General features: G+C 36.5%; 1 protein-coding gene across 5 annotated transcripts in view; it reads right to left on the bottom strand.

Moving 5' to 3' along the window:
• Window positions 1–7,497: 7,497 nt before the first annotated feature.
• Window positions 7,498–23,396, bottom strand: part of CGNL1 (cingulin like 1) — a 64,247-nt gene continuing 48,348 nt past the window's right edge. For 3 of the 5 annotated variants that reach the window (XM_074880303.1, XM_074880306.1, XM_074880307.1), the window contains 7 exons: window positions 21,044–21,205; window positions 20,165–20,254; window positions 13,986–14,069; window positions 12,148–12,272; window positions 11,472–11,580; window positions 10,382–10,545; window positions 7,498–9,750 (listed from right to left, as the gene is read on the bottom strand). In XM_074880303.1, the coding sequence (XP_074736404.1) occupies window positions 9,618–9,750; window positions 10,382–10,545; window positions 11,472–11,580; window positions 12,148–12,272; window positions 13,986–14,069; window positions 20,165–20,254; window positions 21,044–21,205 (867 nt within the window). In that variant the 3' untranslated portion in view covers window positions 7,498–9,617. Of the gene's footprint in view, window positions 9,751–10,381; window positions 10,612–11,471; window positions 11,581–12,147; window positions 12,273–13,985; window positions 14,070–20,164; window positions 20,255–21,043; window positions 21,206–23,396 lie in introns of those variants that run through there. The other 2 variants (XM_074880305.1, XM_074880308.1) reach the window with 2 other exon arrangements.

Genomic DNA, 23,396 nt, shown 5'->3' with positions numbered 1-23,396 from the left:
ACCCCTGTATTTTCACAAAACGCATGCAGTCATGGTATGCAGAGGGCATTGTGTCAGTAAACACAGTTCACGATGTATTAAAACATACCTGCAAAATGGGATTGAGACACACATTTGCAGAAGTTTTGGGACTACGGCGGGCGTTCCCCTCCGGCTACCGCTGCCCTCTGCTGCCGCCTGCGGGGTGCGCAGGGACTCCTCGGTCACAACTGCAGTTCCCACGTTTTAAGACTTTCAAACGTTTTCCGTGGAAAAGTAGTCCTCCTCTTTCCAGAAAACTCACGCCAGCTTTCCCTTTTTGTGGCCTTTTTTTTTTTTTTCCCCCCTCATTTTTCTCAAATGTCAAGTTCTGCTAAGCACAGAAAAGTTTCAGAGGGGCAGCAAAGTGAACAGGCATCAATCTCTCATTTTCCTCCATATTACTTCTAAATTTATAAAAATTATAAAGGTGATAAGAACAATTGCACTGACTAGATAAAGTGCCAATCAAAGTTAAAACATGCTGCTTTTATCTGATTCTCTGCACTCAGTTGCAGAGCTCCCTCAAAGGGCCTCACAACTGGTCTCTGGCAGCCGTGCACGCTCACACTTGTGGTCAGCAGCGTGTCCCTGCATGTGCGCTTCAGGAAAGTGTAACTGCAGGCTGGGCAGTGGGGATCAACAGTACCCTCTGTGTCTGGCTGGCATCTCTGTATTCTTGAGAAGAAAAGCTAAAACCACATTTAAGTTTCTGGAATCAAAGCACAATTACCTGATATCCAATGCTCTAGGCTTGGCAGGTATAGGAGGTACAGGTCTGTGGAGTGTCTCCACAGGGTGTGGAGACCTACTCTATCCAGGAGTTACTCATCCTGTGCACTAGTGGTAAGCTTGACACCATACAGAAGAGATTTAGGCAGACTCTCCACCCCACTGAGTTTCCAGGTATTCAATTCCCTCCTGCCACCTGCAGTGCCCTTCAGATGCAACTGCTAATGTCATTCATTTGATGGCACACTGACACCTACGGATGCAGTTTATACACAGGCTCCTGAGGCTTGTGTCATCCCACTTTTGAGTCATAAGCACCTGCCTTTCCTGGAAACAGCACTGTAAAGCTTTACATAAAAGCCCTCCAGGTGAATACAAACACATTGCCAGAAGAGGCTAGGTAAGTGGTAATCACACGAGTACAAAAAAGCTCATTATTTTGCTCAAATAAGCTGAAAGATAGGTGTTTAATGCCATGCCTATAGTGCATCATGACATTTCCTATACTACCAGCCTGGCAATATCACCACAGCAGACTGCAGATACTGCCTGCCTCTCACTTTACTTGTGGTAAGCTAAAAACATAAATAAAATCCCATACATGTAGTCAAGATTTCACCCACAAAAGAGAGAAGGCCTAGCACGCACCTAGGGAACACAACCAAGACAGAAACCTCCCCAGGCTCAGTTTTGGGGGTTTTTTTAGCTCTGACCAAAACAAAAAGGAAAACAAAACTCCTCAGAACTCCAAACTTGCCCAAAAAGGCAACATATCCCAACAGCCACCTATTAAACAGTCAGACCTTTCTGTCAGTACCTGGGAACCTGTGTTTGCTGTGAATAAGCTAACATTAACTCTATGTTTTCCAACTATCTAGTCGTCAGGACTCATCCCTTCCTCTTTGCCCTGGTGCATCCAATGCCATGCATTGGGTCTTCCAATGGAGTGTCTGCACTCATCACTGATGAAGGAAGGACAAGTGCAAGACAGACCGTCAGCCAGGTACCATGTAAGAAAACACACCACAGCATGGCACAGATTGGTAGTCCCGAGATACTTACCTACATCTTTGTAGGGCTACTATGAGGTAAGTAGGTGGCCCAGCAGGGACAGTGCTGGGGCTTGTTTCATGGTAGTTGTCACAGAGCAACAGGTCTGATGAAAATCCAGTTTTGTCCTTGAAAAAATACTTTCACGGGACCTACTGCAAACATATGCATATCTTTAAATGGAAGCTGTTCCATTTTAAAAAGAAATAGTTGAGTTTGTGAGCATTTTGAGTTGGTTTGTTATGTATGTACAAACGTACAGCTACCTTTCTCCTGCAGAGAATATGCAGGACTCTAGCTTACTGAGCAGGGGTGTCCCAATGCCACTGTAGCTCATTTTCTCAGTAGAGAAGCCAGCAACAGCAGTAAGGGCAGAAGAAGAAAGGAGGTTGATTAACTAGACTGCAGGTTTCCTTCTGCCATCCCCACTCTACATCAACAGCACCAGTGTGGTACATGCATACAGGAGGCATATTTGTGCACATCTACAATGATTCCTTTCCCCTCAGAGGTAGCAGTTGTAGCGGCCCTATTACTCATTCCTTTCTCTTCTCTGCTTATCCCACAATGCTTTTTAAATTCAGTCCATCTGAAAAGGTTTCCTAGCCAAAGGATGCCAGGCAAACTGAAAAGATAATTCTCTTGAGCTCTACAGGAGGCTCAGACTGCCCTTAGCCATCTTGACAAATATTTATCCTTATGCAGTATCACATACAGCCCACACAGACCATGGTCTTCCACTGTGACTCTTAGCAATGCTTAAGAATTTCACAGCTGGGAGAGACATTTTGATCTAAATTGTGAATTTGATCTTATCTTTAAAACAGCTGGATACCACAATATGTACTGAAATTGCAAGGCACAGTGAGCTATGTTTAAAGTAAACATAGCCTGATTCAGGAAGCTTCCTTTCTTTGGTTGATTGATGTTACAGCTTTTACATACTTTTGTTGGATTTACTTTATTTTTTTCTTCCCTCTTTTCATAGCCATTCTACCTCTTACACAGTAAACCATTTTCTTATTTGAAGAAAAACAAATTTGAAATTCCCCATAAAGCAAGGAAATCTAGCTTTAAGGCTGTCATTCTGCAGCAAAGACATTCCACAGAGCCTGCTGGTTTCTGCAGAGCCAGCACAAGACCTTCAATCTCAGGTGCATGGCAGGTGAAACAGCTCCCCACTTGTAAAGCATTGCAGCATAACACAGGCTGCACAGCGAAGGGCTAAACACAGCACAGAAAGCAGGTATGTTAAGAAATCAGATTCTCTGAAAAATCAGATCCTCGGCATTTCCTCCAAACATCTTTATCCGGGAAGTTTCAATGCAGACACAGTATCAAGTTTTCAAGGTCTAGTTTTGTGCTCTGTTTTCTAGGCATGTTGACAAAAGCATGAGGAGGTCAAGGATTGAAGCAGCAGCTCAAACTGATTAGAAATCAGAATCCTGCTGGTTCCCAGTGCTCTACTTCCAACTATTAGAGCCTCCTGTCTTCTCTGGATGGTTCAGCTTCCTTTGTTTTCCTTTTGGTAAAGCATTTAAAAGACAAATTAAGAGGCTTGTTGGGACTCTGTCAAAAAGCTCTTTTACACAGTAGATAGCCAAGAAAATGCCAGAACTCAGATGAAGGTGGTCTGTGCTGTGGCGGTACTGTGGATTTACAGTAACCACAGTGTGGCCGTAGCCACTGAATTTGTGTATCAATTTTAAACAGTCATGATTATGTTTTCAGGCAGGCATCAAATACGCTGATACAGCACTTCCAGCAATGCACACCCACCTCTGCGCCTTCAGAGCGTGTGTGTGTGTGTGCGCACGCACGTGTATTTGCTCTTACATGCTCTAGTCACGAATACCGAATGAATCCTTTTTCTTTAAATAGTATTTGCTGTACTTTAACCAAAAGACTTGAAGAACAAAATAAAAGTATACCAATCTCAATCTCATCTGTAGTACAGAAATCAGATGCTGGCAGTCTCAGCCAAGTCAAGTTCCAGGTCTCAGTCCTTATCTCCCAGGAAAATAAAGGCCAGGCTGGGCTGAGAATAGCCAGCCCTGTGGGTGTGAGAGGTGAACTTTTAGTCAACAGCTCAGGTCTCCAATGCACTGTGGAACTGCCTTCTAGAGAGTAAATTTCATTTCTGGCACAAACTGAGTTTTCCCAGGGATGAGTCCCAAACAGTCTCATCTCTCTTTATACTCCAAGGGCAGCAGTGTTTTCTTTCTCTCTCACAAAAAACCCACAGAAGTAAACACATCTTTGACAAAAAGCCAAATCCAAGGGAAAACACAGAACTACACGCGCAATTTCTTTCTGGAAAAAAAAAATAAGATAAAATGTGAGTCACACAAAATAGGTGCCTCTGAAACTGGCAGGCACGTGGGTATCCAAGGTTTGAAGATGCTGAAAGCATTTCTGCAAAATAGAACTACCCATGCTAAGCAGGGGTATGCAGCTAATCAGTCTCCATTAACAGTGCATCCACAGAAATATCAGAAACATATGCTGCTCCTTTTTCAGCACTATCATTTGTCTCAGCTGGACTCTCTTGAGAACCGTTGCTGCAAATGCATACAGGAAATACGCATTTCCTAGCACTACTTCAATGTGCACTGCTTCAATGTGCTCCCTACCATCCTGATCTTGAACCTCTACAGTCTTTCCCTGGAAATAAAATCTTACATCCATTCCAACTCAAGTTAGGTATCTGTAGGTTTAAAATGGCTTAAGCAACATTCAGTGCCAGGCTGTTTAAGAGAAATAAAGGGAAGGTCAAAATCAAATTAATCAGAACTGGATCCTGCATTGATCTTTCTTACTGTCTCTGTTTTCTCCCTTACTTCACATTATGCTGTGGTTGGTTGGTTTCATCCTAGCCAGACTGCATGCAACCAAAGTAAAAGGACTGCTTGAAACTAGCCAAACTAGCTTTGTAACCTAATATATAAAGTGTTATTCAGAAAGCCCATTCTGCTGAAGAAGCAGAAGTACACAGAAAGCATAGAAAAACTCAAGTTACCTGTAATGAGTCCCTTCTCTGCACTCACATAGAAGTGTTCCTACAGTTTTCTATTGGCCACTTGGAAAGCTTAAACTTCCATCATCCACCTGTGCTCAGAATTTAAGTAAAATTTTTTTATCGCCTGTTCTTCTGTTAGTGGCATGAAGCTTCAGGAGCTGAATAAGACAGCAAATGGTTATTAGAAGTGGAGAGAAGATCAAATGTTCTCTCTTACATAAAACATACAGTCTCTGCTGACCTCACATGAGGTTCAGTGGTACTAACCATTAAGGGGCTGTCACACTTCTGAGGTAGGTGAGCCCAATTCATTACTCCATTTGTCCTTGTCTGTTGAACTTTACTCCCCCTCTTCTTCTTAAGTCTTTCCTTTCTTACGTGCTAAAAGAAAAACCTGTAATACAAAAAACCCTTTCTATTCATTTCTATACCTTTTCCCCAATATCCCAGTGCTCATGAATAAATTTTGAAATAACAATGAAATTTTCCCCACTATAACCCTACCATATGTGACCAAATCAGCACCTTATGCAAAAAAGAACCAATTAAATGTGTTATAAACCCTAGCAATTTCTAAAGAATGTTCTCTTTCAGCAAAGTCTTTGAACATTTTGCAATGTTACTTGATAACTACAGTTGGTAGAAATTGAGCAGCTGAAATGTGTGGCTCTACTCATAGGATAGGAAGCTCCACTAAGCTAAAAACATCAACATTTAATTACTGCAATATGCTATGTGATCCAGAAGAGGTCTAAAGGCTGAAGCCATTGCACTGCGTAGCTCACTCAGCAAAGCACACAGCTGGTCTGTAAAAAACAAGGAATGCACATGGCTTTGGGAATAGTTTAGAAAAACAGCTATAAATCAGAACATATTTAATCAGGAGAAAGGAAAGAATTAAATTGAGAAGAATGAGGATAAATCAGAGGAATTCGCAAATGAATCAACAAGTTATAGTCTCATCACCAAGAGACTACATTGTTGGGGGGGAAACCTGACTGGTGATTGAACAATAAAAAGCAACTGACAATGCTGAATTAATTATTTGCAAAGTATAGGGGTTTCCTTAAATAAAGTGCAGCATAGGGAAGCAGGTACAGGGGACAGCAAGAAGACAACAACTTTTCCTTTTTCTTTCTCCATGCACTAAAAAGGAGGTATGATGTCTGAAAGTCCTTAACGCTTTTATGAAAAGAGATGCCTTCCAAACTCAAGGGCATTAAAATCCATTATATGTGATGAATAGCCTTAATTTTATTACTTGGACAGTGAGTGAGGAGTCTATGGACAGCAGGAGGATGTTGTTCACTTGTTTGTTTTACATTTACACATTCTGCATTGTATAGCATTTGCCATTGAAAGATCTTTGAGCACTTTGCCAAATGTTAGCGATTTAAAACATCAAAACGCTCCTGTAGAAGTTAACTTGTGTTCTCCCATCTACAAAAGTAGGCTCAGAAAACCAAGAGGATCTGACAGAGTGTAACAGATTGGTGAAAAAACTCAAAATAGAACTTGGATTTGATTCTCAAAACCAGGAATTATAAATGACCATATAAGTCCTCTTAGGGCACAAGTTGTCAGGAATTGAATATGGCAATATTAATCTTACACAGCTGTTTGAAGAACATGTATATTTAGGTACAATAGAATTTTAATGGGAAGAAACACTGTTTTTATAGAAAAATCTCTCACCACATAAAAATAGTCAAAATCTCAGTGGAATATGAAAGGCCATTAATCCCAGAGAGGACAAAAAAGTTCATTGTTCATCATAGATTACTTACACTGAGAGAGAAGCCTCCACTCTATAAGTCATCAGGTTAAGGCTTATATCAAAAGTGATTTAGCTTGGGTCTGTTTGTTTATGAGATATTATGGTATCATTGAAGAAAAATTAAGGTCTCTAGAGCTCAGAATTCAAGCCGTGTCTCTAATACACCAGAAACTCTGATGTTTGTACAAACTTCTAGGAACTGCACGTCTCACAACCACGTTTCTTCACATATTCTCCCTCTTGCTTCCTTTTATGGGTCAAGAGCTTCTTCTGAAATTAATTTGAAAATAGATTACATTGAAATACTGGGAAAAATTTTCTAAACTAAGCCTTGACTTAAGATGAGCTTTAATGAAAAACTGCCATGAGATGAACAAATTAGAATTCCTTAAACTATTATCAATGTTTTTTGGTGGCAATCAAGACCTATACCCTACCCTCACCATAGCTAGCATGGATTAAGAAACACAGCTACTATTTTGTGAATGAGTTGAAATACCCTTTTCAACACCTTAAGCTTTTCTTTGATCTTAGTCATATCATTTGAGAACTCTATAGGGGAAATGCCATTTCCAAGTCTAAATGAACAAACTAAAGACCAGTTCTTTTTATGAAGACATGGTGGGGAAGGAGGTCTCATAAGCAGGATCTCTCCCACTAGGAGTCTGCAACAATGTGTCTCCCTCCTAACACTGTAAATTCAAATGAGAAAAGGAGTCTTCTACATATTACACCTGCCACCTGCTTTACAAGTTACAAAGTAGCTACCCAAAATGAAAAAAATGAAGAAACTTGTTGACCGCATCAGTATTTCCCAGATAATTATTTTCTTGTTATATTTTAAACACGTGTCTTCCACATGAAATTCAATTGTCATATCAAGCTATGTGCACATACAAAGTAGAGCTGAAAGAGCTGACTGTTTATTTTAAGTGAATTTCTCTTTTACAGTTTAGTGTAACTGGAGGTAGATGCAATATTAAGTGATCTTCTTCCAGTAGTTTGAAATAAGTCATCTGTGAACATTAGGACAGAGTACTGGAGACTGGAATCAGTTGTTTAAAGTTAAGCCTATGTAAATATGCAAATGAAACAACAAAAAATAAAACACAGCAGGTTACATGATGATTGTCAGTACAGTATAGTGCAGATGATCTTGGAGGAAAGGCTGTTTCTATGTTGTCAAAATAGTAAAGCTAGTACTGAAAAAAAATACGATGTATGCTACTTGAAAAGATATACAAGATTCAGAGTATTACAACTATGCCATACAGATTATTTCCCATATATCTCAAACCATCAAAATCAAGTTGAAGGGAATTACATGGCAAAATAGTCTGTAACCTGATATGCATGAATATATTTCTGATCCTGCAGGCAGGAGTTTAATTTCATATACTCTTATGAAAACGGATACTGCCATTGTCAGGACTTTTGCCTTAACCAAGTCTACCGGCCTCACTTTCAGAGGTGTTAAATTTATCCTCGTCAGTGGATGCCTTTGTGGGAGTAATGGGAGCTCCCAACAACTTCAGTTTAAAGTATTTTTTACAATTACATTACTCTATTATTTGGTCCATTCAACGAATAAGTGCTCACTAACCTGTAACTGGGGATAGATACTAATAATCAGACAGGACTTAGCTATGGTTTATTAACAGAATTATGTAGTAGTGCCCATTCCTTAGAATTCTAGATTTGCAGAGGAGTAAAACCAGACCGGTGTAATATAAATGGCAAAAAAATATTTTTTGCAGTAAAATGGAAAATGCTTTAAAATAAAATCTCCAATACTTTTTTTTTTCTTTTAAATTTCCCGCAAAGTTTGTTGAACAGATGGATCACCCAAAATGCAGATACTTCTGTAAACTGAAAAACTAATATATATTTGCATATATGACCACAGACTGCAATTTATCACAAACAGATGCTCAAGAACAGCTTAGAAAGAAAAAACAGATTACATGCTTTGTGTTTCCTTAATGCAATTTTGTGCCAGGTGCATAAAATTTTTGGATCAATTAATGAACAGATTTAAGCATGTACTTAATTCAAAGACCACAAGTAATTTTACTAGAATGAGTAGGACTCCTTAGAGACTTTAAGGTAAGTCTGTCCTGATGTCCTCAAATCAGCAGGCCTATAATGTTCTGCCCCTGGCAGTACGGAGTCCATTTCAGGAAATGAAAGGTGCCAAGTAATAACTGACCTCATTCTCACCCCTCCCTACTAAGAACAGAAAGCTTCCCAAACAACGTTTACAAGAAAGCTGTAGGCAAGCCTGACTCATCATGCGGATGTGATGGTCCTTTTAAAGTCAACAGGCAGGATTAACATTTGATCTTGAATATACAGAATACATACGATGAAACTTGCACTGGTTTTAAAATGGAAATGTACTTCCTGGCTCAGGAACTGTGAATCTGGTCTGTAATGAACAAAATGTATTCATTTTCATTTGTTTTCTTCTTAGTTGAAACCCAAATATACCATTCAGTATAAATTTAAGTACTTCACATACGAAACTGATTTATATAATATTTGCAACTTTACAAAATAGTACTAAAGTAGTCAGTAAAAAGATCAGGTTTAAAATATTTACATTTTATACATAATTTCCCCCTACTTACAATTATTAAATAATCTTCTGTGGTTTCCTTAATTTTAGGGAAAAGCTTTTAATAACTACAAACTAATTTTGAATTACTTTCAAATGGCTTTTTACTTAAACAGAATTTTAGCAAAATCTCATTTCCAATGTGAAACGTTATCCCCATGTTTTCAGTAGCGGTTTTATATATATACATCTATCTCCATGTTTTATAGCTGTTTTATAATGCAATCCTGTTTTCTATAGTAAACAGTGGAGATCTAAATAAGAAAATGGCACAGTATGGATGAAAACATTGTATTTCCAACTCTTACATCCCTTTATGTCATTTGGCTTCTAGAATATCCAGTTTCTTGACAATTTATGTTATTCTTCCAGTACTTCCAAGGAACCACAGATTCAATACTTTTTTAGATTTCTGTGTCATCATCTTTCGTAAAGTCATTTCCTGAAGGTACTTCACAGAGACTATCACCATCCGTGCTGAAATCATCATCATCATCAGAATCAGCCAACACTTTACTTGGTGACTTCTTCAGTCTACTAAAACAAAAATACACATCTTTGCTATTAAAACTGCACATCTACATGCAAAGCTTAAAATATTGACAGGTAGGATTTACATTTTTAAAGGATGTCAAAGAAACTTGTGCTCCAATAGGGGTAGTTTACCATAGGCTACATCTTACATGAAAGGAACATGTAAGAGAATGAAGATCAATCAATCATATTTTCAAGCACCTCTAATTAAAGTCACAAAGGGGAAACTGTAAGCTTTGCACATGGAGATGTTCCAAGATGGCTGAGGAAAACTAACACAGGATAGCTGTACCTCTCAGTCCTTAGCAGGAAATTTTTATTACTACAAATTATAAGAGTGTTGAGTCCCACCACCTTTTTCCATTTTTTATTCCCTGCCTCAGTGACTTTATTCAGCAGACTGATCTCAGAAAGAAGGTTTGGGCACTGGAGCACCCTGGAAAGAGTTGGAGAACATCTGTAGAGAAAGGAAATGCAGAAGACTTTCACAGGTCTGTCTCTTAAACTCTGTCTGCTTATGACAAACTTGAAGTTTGTTAAAGGAAGCCCTCAGTTCACGGACTAAAGGAGCAAGAGATCAATCTTGTGAGTGGTGGTGTGATACATAGTTGTAAGGTCTGACAAGTCACCCTACCTTAATTCCTTCTTTGCAGAGTTAAGCTGTCCTTGCAATTGTTCATTCATGTCCAGTTGCTCTTCCAGGTCTCTCTGGAGTTTCTTTTTAGCACTTTCCAGTCTGTCTATTTCTTCTTCAGCTTCTTCAACTTGACGTTTCATTGCTTTCAAACGCAAACTCAACTGAAATATTTACATGTCAGCTGATTAGAGGACTATTTTAATAAAGGAATTTTATTCTTCCAGCATCTATGAGAGGGAGAATAAAGACACAACTTTGCCAGTGTAGTGACACTGTAATCCTATGCTTCAGAAATATTCGAAAGTCCACATTAGCCTTTGAGAAAAGTGATGGCATACAATTTTTTAAGAAGAAAAAACAGCAACAAGCAAACATAGGTTTGGCAGAGTAAGAGTATTATGAGATAGCAAGAGCCGGTTATCAATAAGGGAAGACTGGAGCTATTAGTGTCTCTTAAGTTACACAACGTTACCAGACAGATACTACAAAGTATGTTTTAAAACAAGTCAGAGGATTTTAAAAGATTGTTCCCTTAACAGATGTCTGCAGTTTGAAGCATTCTGTTCATTCTCTAGGCAGAATATTAACTATTTGACTCACGTACTGAAACAAACCATGTTTTAAGCAAGGAATCAACGAAGACCACAGGACTGTTAGAGCACATTGCTATTAGAGTATCAACATATGCTTAATACTTGTAGCCTATATTTAACAATAAATAGCTTCTTTCTTTAAATAAAATTTTATGGTGGCAAAGCAGAATATATTATTTGTTGGTGTATGCATTTATAGGATCATATGTTGGTGTATATATTTATAGGATCATATACTGTTCTGTTACTGGCTTTATTTCTTAAAATAATTATAGTATTGTTTCTGTAAGTGCTTCCTTTTCATAATTTTAGAAATAATAATAATTTAGTAGTAAAGAACATGATGACAATGGGAACTGTGAATCTCACTAAATGGGAATTCATAAACAACAGAGTAATCAGTATCGACCTATACTCTTCTCATATCTTTTATATATGATGATTTATGCTAGTAGGATTAATATCAGATATTTGCATATTGGTTTTCCCTTTACCTGGTCCTTTTGATCAGTCAAGGAGAGATGTTCATCATCTACTTGCAACATTAACTCCTTCACTTTTCTCTCAAGTCTGCGGTTACTTAGTTGGAAATTTGCTCTATCCCTAGAAAAAACAAAACAAAAGACAGGCTTGTAAAAAAAGGAACTGAAGTCCTTCCAATTCTGATAGCTAACATAACTCCTTAGCAATCTTCTAAGAATTAAATAAATACTAACAGCCCCTGCTCTGACTTACTGATTCCATGCAACATATTAAGAAATTTGTTCAAAAGCATGAACCACTAAGAGGAATTTCTTCTGTGACCAGAGCAACATTTACAAAAAAAACCCCATTCCTCCAAGATTAAACAATGAAGTGAACATGAAAATGGAAGTATTAAACTATAGTTAATATTTCTCAGCCTGTTACTGATATTAGATATTGACAAAATAATAAGGTATGGAACCATGTTAGCACTGTGCCCAGTTTTAAATTTATAAGGCAACTTCTAGTGTGCTTTCAGTCAAAAAGAAAATTTGCAATACTCATATGAAACAGTAACCATTTTAACTTGCTGCTTGGGAGAAAAAAAAAAAATCAAGTTAATTGTATTAGAGACTTAATCTTAGCAAGAGGCCACATTAACAAACATAAACATGCATGTTTTGATCTTAACATAATTAGTTTCACCTCTCTTCATTTTCAAGTCGTTCTTCTAGCTCTGTGATCCTTGCTTCCATTTGAGCAACAAGTCCCTCTTTACTGGATCGGTAAGAACCCTCCAGGTGAAGGATTCGGCTCTTCAAGTCTTTGTTCTATAATTGGAACATACTTGATTACTACATACATGCTCATATTAACAAATGTCGCCTTAACACAAAATAAATTTCTCCAGGCAAACAAGGTGATCAGTGTATTTTTAATTTAGTAAATATGGAAAAAGAGAGTTGGTGAGATTTTACAGTTTACTACAAACAAATCTTCTATTACTGTGCTTTATTAAAAGGAACTTAGTGTTAAGCTTGAGTTAAAGTTTTAGGTTTAAATGGACCCTTGAATGTCAGATGGTCCCAAGTCCCTTCCAATAGCATTTCTTAATTTGCCATAAATTTTCAGATAGCATCGGACCTGTCTTATTCTCCACACAATTCTTTTGTCAAATTCTGCATTCTTCCCCTGTAACTCACTGGTGTATGGCTAAAAGAAATAGACAAAAAAATTACTTGCATCCAATATCGTTTTGCTCTATCAAAGTTATTTTAATTAAAGTTACTTTAATTTTTACAAGGCTAGATAATTTAGGTTTTCAATGGGGACTTAATGATAAAAAAATGCCAAAAAAAAAAAAGAGTTACATGAGGAACAGAAAATAAAGCTCTTTGTAACAGAACTTTAAACCGTTATTTCAGATCTCAAACACTAAAAAAAGCTATGATAGAAAAGTCAGAAATAAAATATAAGGATGTACATGGGATATACCAGTAGGTGGCATTCTTTCTGCTCAAACAATTAAGATGGGAATAATTTCACATAATTTAAGGCACCAAATTAGGTGTCTGTTATAAATATGTTCTCTAAATTCCCATTACAATCTGTTTTATGTTCTTCAGACTGTCAATAATGCTATGACTTGGTAAGATAACTTTCCTCTGGATCTCAGCTAGGGGCTATGGTAGTAATCTTGCTTTCAAAGACCACTAAACTGCAGAATAAAATGTTGTAAAAAGCTAGAAAGTATTTTTAATGTTCTTTCCATCACAGATATTGACACGAGTCATATTCCTTCCTAGACAACAGAGAATAGCAGTTCTCCATCAAATCTGTATCTTTTCTTTGAGGTATGTCATTTTTTCACTTGTTTGCTCCTACAGAAGAAAACACTCAACCAAAATCACCATTGCTTGAAATTATGATCTATCTTCAGTGGTGTTCCTGAAGTACTGCTAAGACTTTGAACAACAGCTCCTCCAAAAGTGGTCAAAGGATTTACAGCTAAACTGTGTAACAGTGTCTTTGATATTCTATAGTTTTTTCTGTTTATGTGCTTTTAAAAAGTTTCTATAGGTATCTCAGTTTTATTCTAAAGTAAGTGTACCATATCAACCATCACATTTCTTATTTTTCATGTTTTTGAGCCTCAAATGTATAGACAGAATTTGTGTGGTAAAGAGATGCTTGTACTCACAACAAAAATGTCTTATATAAAGAGATGGATGCATAGTATGAGCGTTTAGTATACAAAATATATAAACTGTGACAAAACTCCAGCTAAAAAGGGGGTATAGAAAGAAAAAAATACTAAGAGAAGAAGACTTAATTCAAGTTTGTATCTTCTTTTGAGTATCAATATTAAGATACTCATGTTTTTTAATCTATTCTTACTAACACATACTTCCAGAAGCACACTATGGTGAGATACTGCCAGCTACCAAATACTGTACTCCTTAAATGCTTATTTGAGTTTCCTAATGAAGGCAGATACCCAGTCTGTTTTCTTGCTAGGGTGATGATATGCCAGCCATAATTACCTGTCTTTCCAATGAAATTTTGTCACACTCCAAATCTTGCTTTATAGCTCTTTCCTGAAGTAGTTCTGTCCTCATTTGTTCGATCTATTATAGAAAGAAAAGACAGAAATTTTAAGAAAATATTTAATTTACATTTATCTAGGTGATACTGTGTGTATGCATATATATACACATATACATAAAGTACATATAACTACGCAATGAGAAACAATTTCTCTTTCTTAGAGCTCAGGACATACACGTGATTTCAGATGAAGTTTACAATTACAATCTTGATCAAAATTTTCTGCTTTGGGAAGGCCATGTTATTCCCAGTGCTTATTCTAGGCATTTTCCAGCCACACTGGGTATTGTTGATGTTCAGTATATATATTCTGTAGCAGGGAACTGAACTCTAAAATGTTGCATGAGACACATATCACGTGGCAGGGAGTTGAGTTCCAGAACATCACGTCAGTCTTCAAACACCTTCTACAGTTGTTTTCTTCATACTTAATTCTGAAGCTCTGAAATAGCACCTTACCTTTAAACTGGTGACTAGTCTACTTTAAAGTTTCACTTTATTAAACACAAACTCATAACTGCAGGGAAGTGCCTAGAACTCAGTAAGACACTCTACAACTATAGTTTTCTATGTCCGTGAAAATAGTAAAAGCTCTTTTTCAACAGACTCTGATGTGTACTGGATACAAACATTGCTCCCCTCCTCCAGCCAATTTTATGTCTGTCATACCAGGAGAGCACCAACTTCTAGATTTGGGGCAGGTGTGGGCTTTGTTTGTTTTGTTAAAACACAATTTTTGCTACAGTTTCTGTAAATATTTCAGTTGCATATTTGATAATCAAAAGGAAAGTATATTCTCCATATGTAAGATGTTAACACATATAGAGTATTAACATTACAGAATCAAGATAAGATTACAGAATTAGTTTTATCTCTCTATTGGGCTTCACTGGGAGAAAAAAAAAAAATCTGAGGATCAGAGAGAAACTCTGAACTGCCTAACAGCTGCTATTGAAACTTCGGGGCTAAAGGAAAAAAGTTTGCAGTACTCAAATACTTTTCTTGCCTCTCATTCCTGCTGAGACTGTCCTCAATTCTTTAGCTGTGCCTGCAAAGGCATTTGTAATGTTACCACAGCATTTGTGCTATTCTCTGCACAATGTTTACTACGATGAGTATCACCTGGGGAACACAGTGATCATCTATGTCAATTACTGTACCTGCAAAAAGACTGACAAAGGTTTCAGTGGCCACAGCATTCTTCCCTGCTTTACAACAGTTACATATGAAACTTGCATACACACACCATCACAGTTAAGCAGATTAAGTTACAGATTTATCTCACTAAAGGTGTTTCAAAAGCCATTGGAAATTCTTGCATATAAAAATCCAAAAGCGATGCTAAGAATGTGAAGGTTAAACAAGTACAGCACGTGATATTTTACCTTAGGCGTTTTTTTAATCACATTATAATATTGAAAGATATATTTTTAGTTAATCATATTTAAGAGACGTCATTTACACTGTTTCCATAGCTTTGCAAGGAATATATGAATATAAACAACAGTAGCAATGCATGCAGTTGCATATGTTATGTCACAGTATGGTTTCAGAGCAGTAGAAGGCATTCCTGAAAACTAAGGTCGTAACAGTTACTGGACTACAAATGTTAGCACGTGGCTGTGTTCTCACACAGCTGGGTAATCATCTGAAAACTCTCATTGTCACATAGAAGCCTAATAATAATAACATTTTATACATTATATAGCAAAAATATTTTATATATTAAAATATTATTTTATAGATAAAATTAGAATCACTCATGTATACAATAACTGCATTTATTAATGAAAAATATAAAAAAGTTATAATGTGAGGAATTATGTAGAATTTATTCTGCTGTAATTGCTTTAGCAATGAAGACAGAGACAGGAAAAATAGAGCAAAATTTGTAGTAAAATGAATGACTAAATAAAAATGTAACTGTTAACTGAAGAAAGGGGTTTTGTTTTATGTAGGAACTTGCTTAATGGACCACTCTAAAGTTCTACTGTGCTCTTACTGTGCTCAAAGGCTGTGACAAACACAACCTTCCCAAGATCTCAAATTAAAGAATTATCTAGAGGACAATTATTATATTTCCAAGATGACTGCTCCTGTTGTTGGACACCTCATGTTAAAAGCAACGTCACAGAAAAACAGTGGGAAAGGTACTATATCTAATTAGGATCAGAAAGCTACATGCAAATATATACAAGAGCTTGTAAAAAGAGAAGGGCAGCAGGTCACAATTCTTGCTGGGGGAGGTGGGAACTGTTTTCACTTATTTCCTTGCACTTTTCATTAGTAAACACATAATTAACAACTTTGTTTTCCTTAACAAAGGAAAAAAAACAGTTGCCTGGCAAAATGTGCCAAAATGTGCTCAAACTTTTCACTTATTTCGCAACAGTTAAGACAGGCTCTGGGTTTGTACCATGTGGAGCTTTATGCTTCACATTCTACCTTTCCTATGTCTAATGCATTTTGATTATGTTAAAAGAATAAACTATTTCTGCAGCTTAAGACAACAGTTATCACAGCTGGATTTCAAGAATGCTAACAAAGAATTGAGGAAAGCAATAGTATCAGATTTTACAAAGCTTTATTAGACATAACAGCATTTTGTGCCAGCTTTAGGATTAGAAGCAGCTGTTGAGTTCATTATTATGAAAGCAATCTGATTCCTAATAATAGTTTAGATGTTTACCACCTCACTCTAGGTTCCCAGCCTATGTTTCTTGTTAATGCCTAAGTAGGGAAAAGTAAAAAAAAAAATAGGGAAGGGGGAGGAAGAGACAGACAGACAGACACCTACATATACATTTCTCAAGTATGGGACCAAAAAAACCCGATGTTTAACAAACAAACAAGCTAAAGCCAAACCAACCCCTTTCATACTTCATAACTGAAAAGCAACCTTCATGTCCACATTTTCATTTGTTTGCTTCCCACACCTGGTGCCAGCTAAAGAACAGGTATACAGCTACCCATTGGGAACACTTTACCAAAAGAAAGTGAATGATGCAGTCAACGCAATTTTATCCTTCTGTATTTATTCTAAAATTGTCATGGAAAGTAACTAGTCCATTTTTCACACTTACTGGAAACAACTCTGAAGTCAATAGACTCATGTTTGCCTTTTCATAGAATACAAGAATTGAGGGATCTTAACTATTTTTCAATTATGTTTGCAAAAACAAAATGGCAAGAGTTACTCCATTTCACTTGTTTGTAGGAAAAAACCATCATGTACTAAAATGTGCCCTGTCCCTGATCACTTTAGACTCAAAGGGCATACTCAGAAAGCCTCTAGCTTTCTGTTTGTGTGTGTGTTGATGATTTTGCTCTTTCCAGAGTTGCTAATACCTTACCATTTAAAAACTAATAGGATATGATCCACCTTTCCCCCAAATTTTTTTCTGTTTCCATTTTGTCGTGGTACTTCTTGAGAACAAGGTAGGGAAGATGAGAACACTATCTCATGCAGTCATTTCCAGATTCAAAAGGGTTTCAAAATGAAATGTGAACTATCAGCCTTGCCAATGTTTATTCAAACATTTAGCTTTCTGTAAAATAGAACCAGTTGTTTCAATTTGTTTTTATTGGAAATTTGAGTATTATAGTTCATTATCAGTATATTAAAATAACAGATTTATAAATAAAAAAACATTTACAGAAATACAGATATTACCAAAACAAATCCATTATAATTTCTCATGTCATTATAAATGCTTAGCAGACCCTGAAATACTCTTCAGTAATTTGACTACTTAGTCATTCTGGCATAAAATCAAAACAAAGCAACCTTTGTAACTCATGTGTGAAATGAGAAACTCCAGACCTCAAAATAAACACGTCTTTTACCCATTATGTAACATTTTGGTCACCCATCTGTATTTTAGGTTTCCATTCAGTTAGCGCATTAACTTACTATAGTACCCACTAGTGCAGCTATGACCAAGGTTCTTTTATCCCAGGCTTACACAGACATAGGCTCTAGTATGAAAGGCTTCCTAATTTAACAGTAGCATGACCCCACATTATTACATTCTATTTCACTCACTGACTCACGAGTCTGTACAGTATCAATGGAATAATAGCAAAAAAGACTATATTGCAATCAAACAGAATCTCTGTAACCTAAGTCCCAACAAAGTAGCAATGGTGCCTTGGTGTTTCAAGGATGCATGAAAGAAAGCTGAGCTCTAACTCACTTTAAAACTCTCCAGCTGTCTCAGTGGAATATACAATTTCATTGAAAAGACATAGAAACTAAGATTTTACTTTCTGTTCTCCCTCTGAAATTAAAGCTATCCAAAAGAATGTCAGTAATTCTTTTTTTTTCTGGAGAAAGAAAAGAGAAATGAAAACAGAACAGGCTATTGTGGGTTGTACCTCAATGCAAATTGTCTCCTGGACTTCTAGGAAATTACTAATGAGGTATCGTGCTTCATGTAAAGCTACAGTAGTAGACATGCTGTGATGAGTTATGCATCAGTTTCACAGCTTTCAGAATGTAAAATTAAGGCAAAGAACATTGTCTAGGCTGTGATATTCCAAGGCAACCACATCACCACATTCTTTTCTACGGACTAATCAGAAACTTGCATAATACTGACCTACTCGACCATGGATGCTCTGGTTACTTTTTCAGCCATCAGGCCCTATTCTCTACTTTTCTGGTTTATTATAAATCTTTGTTACTGGACCTATAATTTCAATGTCAGTTCTTTCAGAAATCTTGAATAATATTATTAAGGCCTCTTCAGAACAACGAACTCCTAATTCTCTTAGACTTGGTGATTTCCAGCTCAATGGTCTCATTTCCATTAGCCCACTCCACTTCCTCCCACCTCCACACTCACTGGCCTTACTAAAGACAGAGGCAAAATATTCATTTATTTGAGGAGGCATACCTGAATTACTTTTTATTTTGATTTGATACATCATCATATAGTTTCCACAACTTCTTTCTTCTACTTATACAGTGAAGAACCTTTTTGTTACTTGTTTGCATTATTATGATAGGTCTCACTTAGCTTGGCAAATCTCACTTTATCTTTACATTTTCTGCCCCATGAGCACAACCTTGTTAGTAAATCCTTCTTCCCCTCTTTCTGGGCTGTCTACTCATATAACACTTCTGGAATTAATGACCAATATTTTTATGTAGAAAATGCTTTCCAACTGTCCTATCTTTGATACACCTTAATCAGTTTTTACACTTGTAATAAAAATAAAGCTTCCTCTCTGTTTAAACTGACCAGCACCTTTAGTTCAGCTGACTTCACTAATTAATTCCACAATTTCCTAAGCTCCTCTTTCTTTGAAATCAAGACTCTATTATGTTGACCTACTTTTCAGTAAGGTTAAAAAATTGTGATCTTTCAATACTTTCTACAACAGGCTTTCTCTGACAGCCTCACCACCTAAAACCAAGCCTAAGATAACATCATCTCTGCACGCATCAATGATTACTTGATGCTCACTGCATCAAGAATATCAGAGGATAATACTGGCCTTCAATCTTTATATGTAATCTGTGTCAGTTTTCCAGTTAGAAAAGCAGGAAAAAATTGGTCTGTGATAACACGGAGGAGCATATTTAATCATGTCTGTGAACCTTGTTTTTTCAGTGTCCTGGTTTAACCAGGATAGGGTTAAGTTTCCCCAGCAGTGGTGGGGAGCTCTAGCCGGGTTATTCAGATACCATGCGGACGTCACATCCTGGCAGGTCACATTTTCCTGGCACGGAGCGCGGTGCACTCGTGGTTTTGTACATCGTGCTTCAAACTGCTGTATTTGGTAGCTATTTTGCTCTGTTCATTGCTATCACTATTACTGTTATTGTTATTGCTGTTGTTGGTTGTGTTGCTGTTGCACTGTTGTATTAAACCTTTCCTTATTTCAGTCTTGGGGCTTTGTATTTCACTCCCTTTGTGGGGGAGGGGCAGCGGCCGCGTGGTCTCAGACCCCGGCAGGGGCTAAACCACCACATTCAGATTTACATACTCTGCTTAAGTATAATATATAAGCCCTATTGCTAGTAATTATTTAGTTCATCAATATTGTTTGTGATCCTAATAACACTTTTTCCTCATTGTTTCAACAGTTGGAAAACTAGTTCAAGTACCTGTTCTCTGCATCTACTGATCCTCTCAGACAACAAATCCGAATTCGTTTTTTCTTCATCAAGCTCAAGTTCCAGGTGAGATAACTTGTCCTAAGTGGAACAAAGAGAAGTAATTTCATCATACTACTTTCCCATCCTCTTCAGATTGCTACCAAGGCATTATTCCTTAAACTTCAAGGACTAAAACTGTCTGAAAGCCTAGGCTTGAAAAGTGAAATGCCTCTGAAAACACCTAACAGAATCTAGAAAAAGAGACAGCAGGTAGATAAGCCTTTAAAGTGAATTTGTTTGTCTGAAAGAAGTAAAATAGAAGTCTCATTTCCCACCAATTTTGAGAAAATAAAAGAAATTCTGTAATGTTTCTAGAGACTATTTTTAGAATGTCTAAGTTACATCATACATTTGGAAGACGAATTTTTCATATGGTCTAAAAGTGTTTGTTTATGAAAGTCAAATGACAGCTTAGTTGAACTGAACAGTTATGAAGCTAACCCTGTAACAACAGTTAGAATAACAGTGTTATCCTGAAATGAATCAATATTAGATGCTAAATAGAACTTACACATCTAAATACTTTTGAAGTTGAGTGATATGCCTGTGAATGAAAAAAATACAACTTTGCCTGATAAACTCGAGAGAATTAATTTAAAAGCTAATTAAAATGATGAAAGAACAATTGCGATTTAGTACACATCATGCTACAATAGATATGCTAACACATCACCTTTAGAATATACCAGAATAATTCCTACAGTAGTACTACATGGATTTTCAACAACATCAGGTTATTTTGTTTCTTCCTAGGCAGAATCCATGTGAAATACCAAAATTATTTTAATCAGTTCTAATAAGACTCCAACCCTTAAAAATGTCTTTTACCTCCATTAGTTTGATTTGTCTCGCCCGATCATCTTTTAAGTGGGTTTTGGCTTCCAACTCATGCTCCAAGCCTTTCACAGTCTGTTCTAGCAACTGAGTTTTTGTTATCGCCTCATCCTGAGCTCTCTGGTGGTCCCTCAAGTTTTCTTCCATAAGATGCATCTGAAACAATATGTTATGGTGATACACTTTATAATGTACTTTCTAAAAAATAAGCGATGTCAGTAAAGCGGACTGACTACAAACATGACAGATCTGGAAATGTGACAGAAATTGCATTGAGTTATATGCTTTTCACAGTAATTTTTGTTTTATCCACAAGATGGCACCAAGAAAATAAACTTGGAGTAAACATCAGCTCTAAAGACATGCTTCACACTACAGGTTTTACACTGGCAATTATACATAGTGGGGTTTTTTTATTTATTTCATTTTACCCAGTTACAGAAAGCCAAAAGTTTTACAATCTTCTAAATGGTTATATCTTTGGAACTTTTGCAATATTATTCCTTTCCTTTTCAGACTACCAATACTTAAGCTTTTAAGCAATTATGTAGTTTATATGTCTGAGGCACTTTGATGGCAGCATTTTACCAGTAACCATAGTTGCTAACATACACACACACATATGTATTAATATAACTTTTTGATATAATAGGGCTATCTGCTGAAGACAAAAGTTTCCTATTCTAACAACAACATGTACTCAAAATTATTTAAAACCTTCATGGTACTTTAAGGAGAAAAAAAAAAAAAAAAAGCAGTGAGAGGGGTTTTAGGTGAGACTCTGATAATTCCTGATACTTGCAACTTAACTTGTGACATGTATATATAATGAGGGGTTTTTTTCTTCAGCATACAGTCTTCCACATTCTTCCTCTATTTAGTCAAGTCCTTATTTTAGTGAAGCTAATGTATTAGTGACTGTTTACAGAGTTTGCTGCTTATTGCCAAGTCCTGACAACAAAACAGTGGACATCTGCATGACTTGGTGAACAGCTAGTTAAGTGCAGAGATATGTGTATAATAGCATTTCATATGCATTTAACATTTCAGAATGACACTGGATTGACAAATTTCAAGATTGGTATCTTTTATGTATCCACAGAAAACGTACAAGAGACCCAGCAATGAAGAACTCCCATACTGCCTTTGCAAGACTGTTTCATAATTTTTCTGCTAGAATGAAAAGATGATACTTGTGTTGCCATGATCATTACAATCCTTGGATTTTGATGAGACTTTCAAAAAATAATGTTTTGTGTACTATGACACCTACCCAAGAGGATTCTGACAGACAAAACAGACTTTCACGTTGAATGGAAAGACTATCTGTTTGTAATTCTTATTAAATACAAAAGAGGAAGAGATAATAAAGACTTACAATTATCCTGAATATTCAGTCTCTCTAGAAAGTCTGCTGTTTAACCTGTCTATCCTATATTTTCAGATTTTGTTCCCTTTTTGCAGCTAGCTGCCATATGACATTTTTAAAGCCCTAGGATTTTAAATACTGCCTCATGGACATGTAGAATTCCACAACCAGTAATATTTTGTTCTTTATATAGTGTTTGGGTTATCTTTTTGTCAAACAACGAAGGTTTATTTTGTTCTGAAATTTTTTATTTGTATTTCTTTTGTAGTTGTAATAGATAAGACTAGAAGTATTTTTCATAATAAATGTAAACACAGCGTGTATACATATTTACATACACACACAGATATACCTATCTTTTAAGCTCTCTATTCTCATTTATTCAACTTAAGACCCATGTTCTCAATATCCCAGTTTTATCCTTCACATTTCATTATGAGTCTTCATCCCTTTACAAAGGCCCTCTATCCCTGAATGGAATAAATATAGAAGGAAGACAGAATAATACATAGGAACTATATTTTCTTCTATTGCTGTTCTTTTAAATTGAATTTAAAACAAATTTGTTAAGGGGAGAAGGCAACATAAGAAAAGTTCTGAACTGGAAAAATCAAACCATTAAAATGTTCTACTTACAGAAAACATCTGTGACCAGTGTGTATTCTCATAGCTTTTCCAACTGCAGAACAAGAATATGCAGATCTTTCAAAGACTGGATTGCCTTTACGGCAAAATTTACATGCTAAGAGGCAGACACTTCAAGACTGTGGTTTACTCTTGGTTGCACAGGCACCTTTGTCATTTAAATCCACAACATGGCTCATACGAAGGAGGAAGAGCAGAATGTATGTCAACTCATTTAGAGCCAGAATTTGTTTGTTTGTTTTTTTGTTTGTTTTTTTGTTTTGGTGGGGGTTTTTTCCTAAGTAACTGCTGGGTTTTTTTTTCCTAATTCAAGAATATTTCCACACTCTCAAT

This window comes from Strix uralensis, chromosome 11, assembly GCF_047716275.1.
Source record: "Strix uralensis isolate ZFMK-TIS-50842 chromosome 11, bStrUra1, whole genome shotgun sequence".
Classification (NCBI taxonomy): Eukaryota; Metazoa; Chordata; class Aves; order Strigiformes; family Strigidae; genus Strix; species Strix uralensis.
This window is presented reverse-complemented; position numbering and strand designations above follow the sequence as displayed.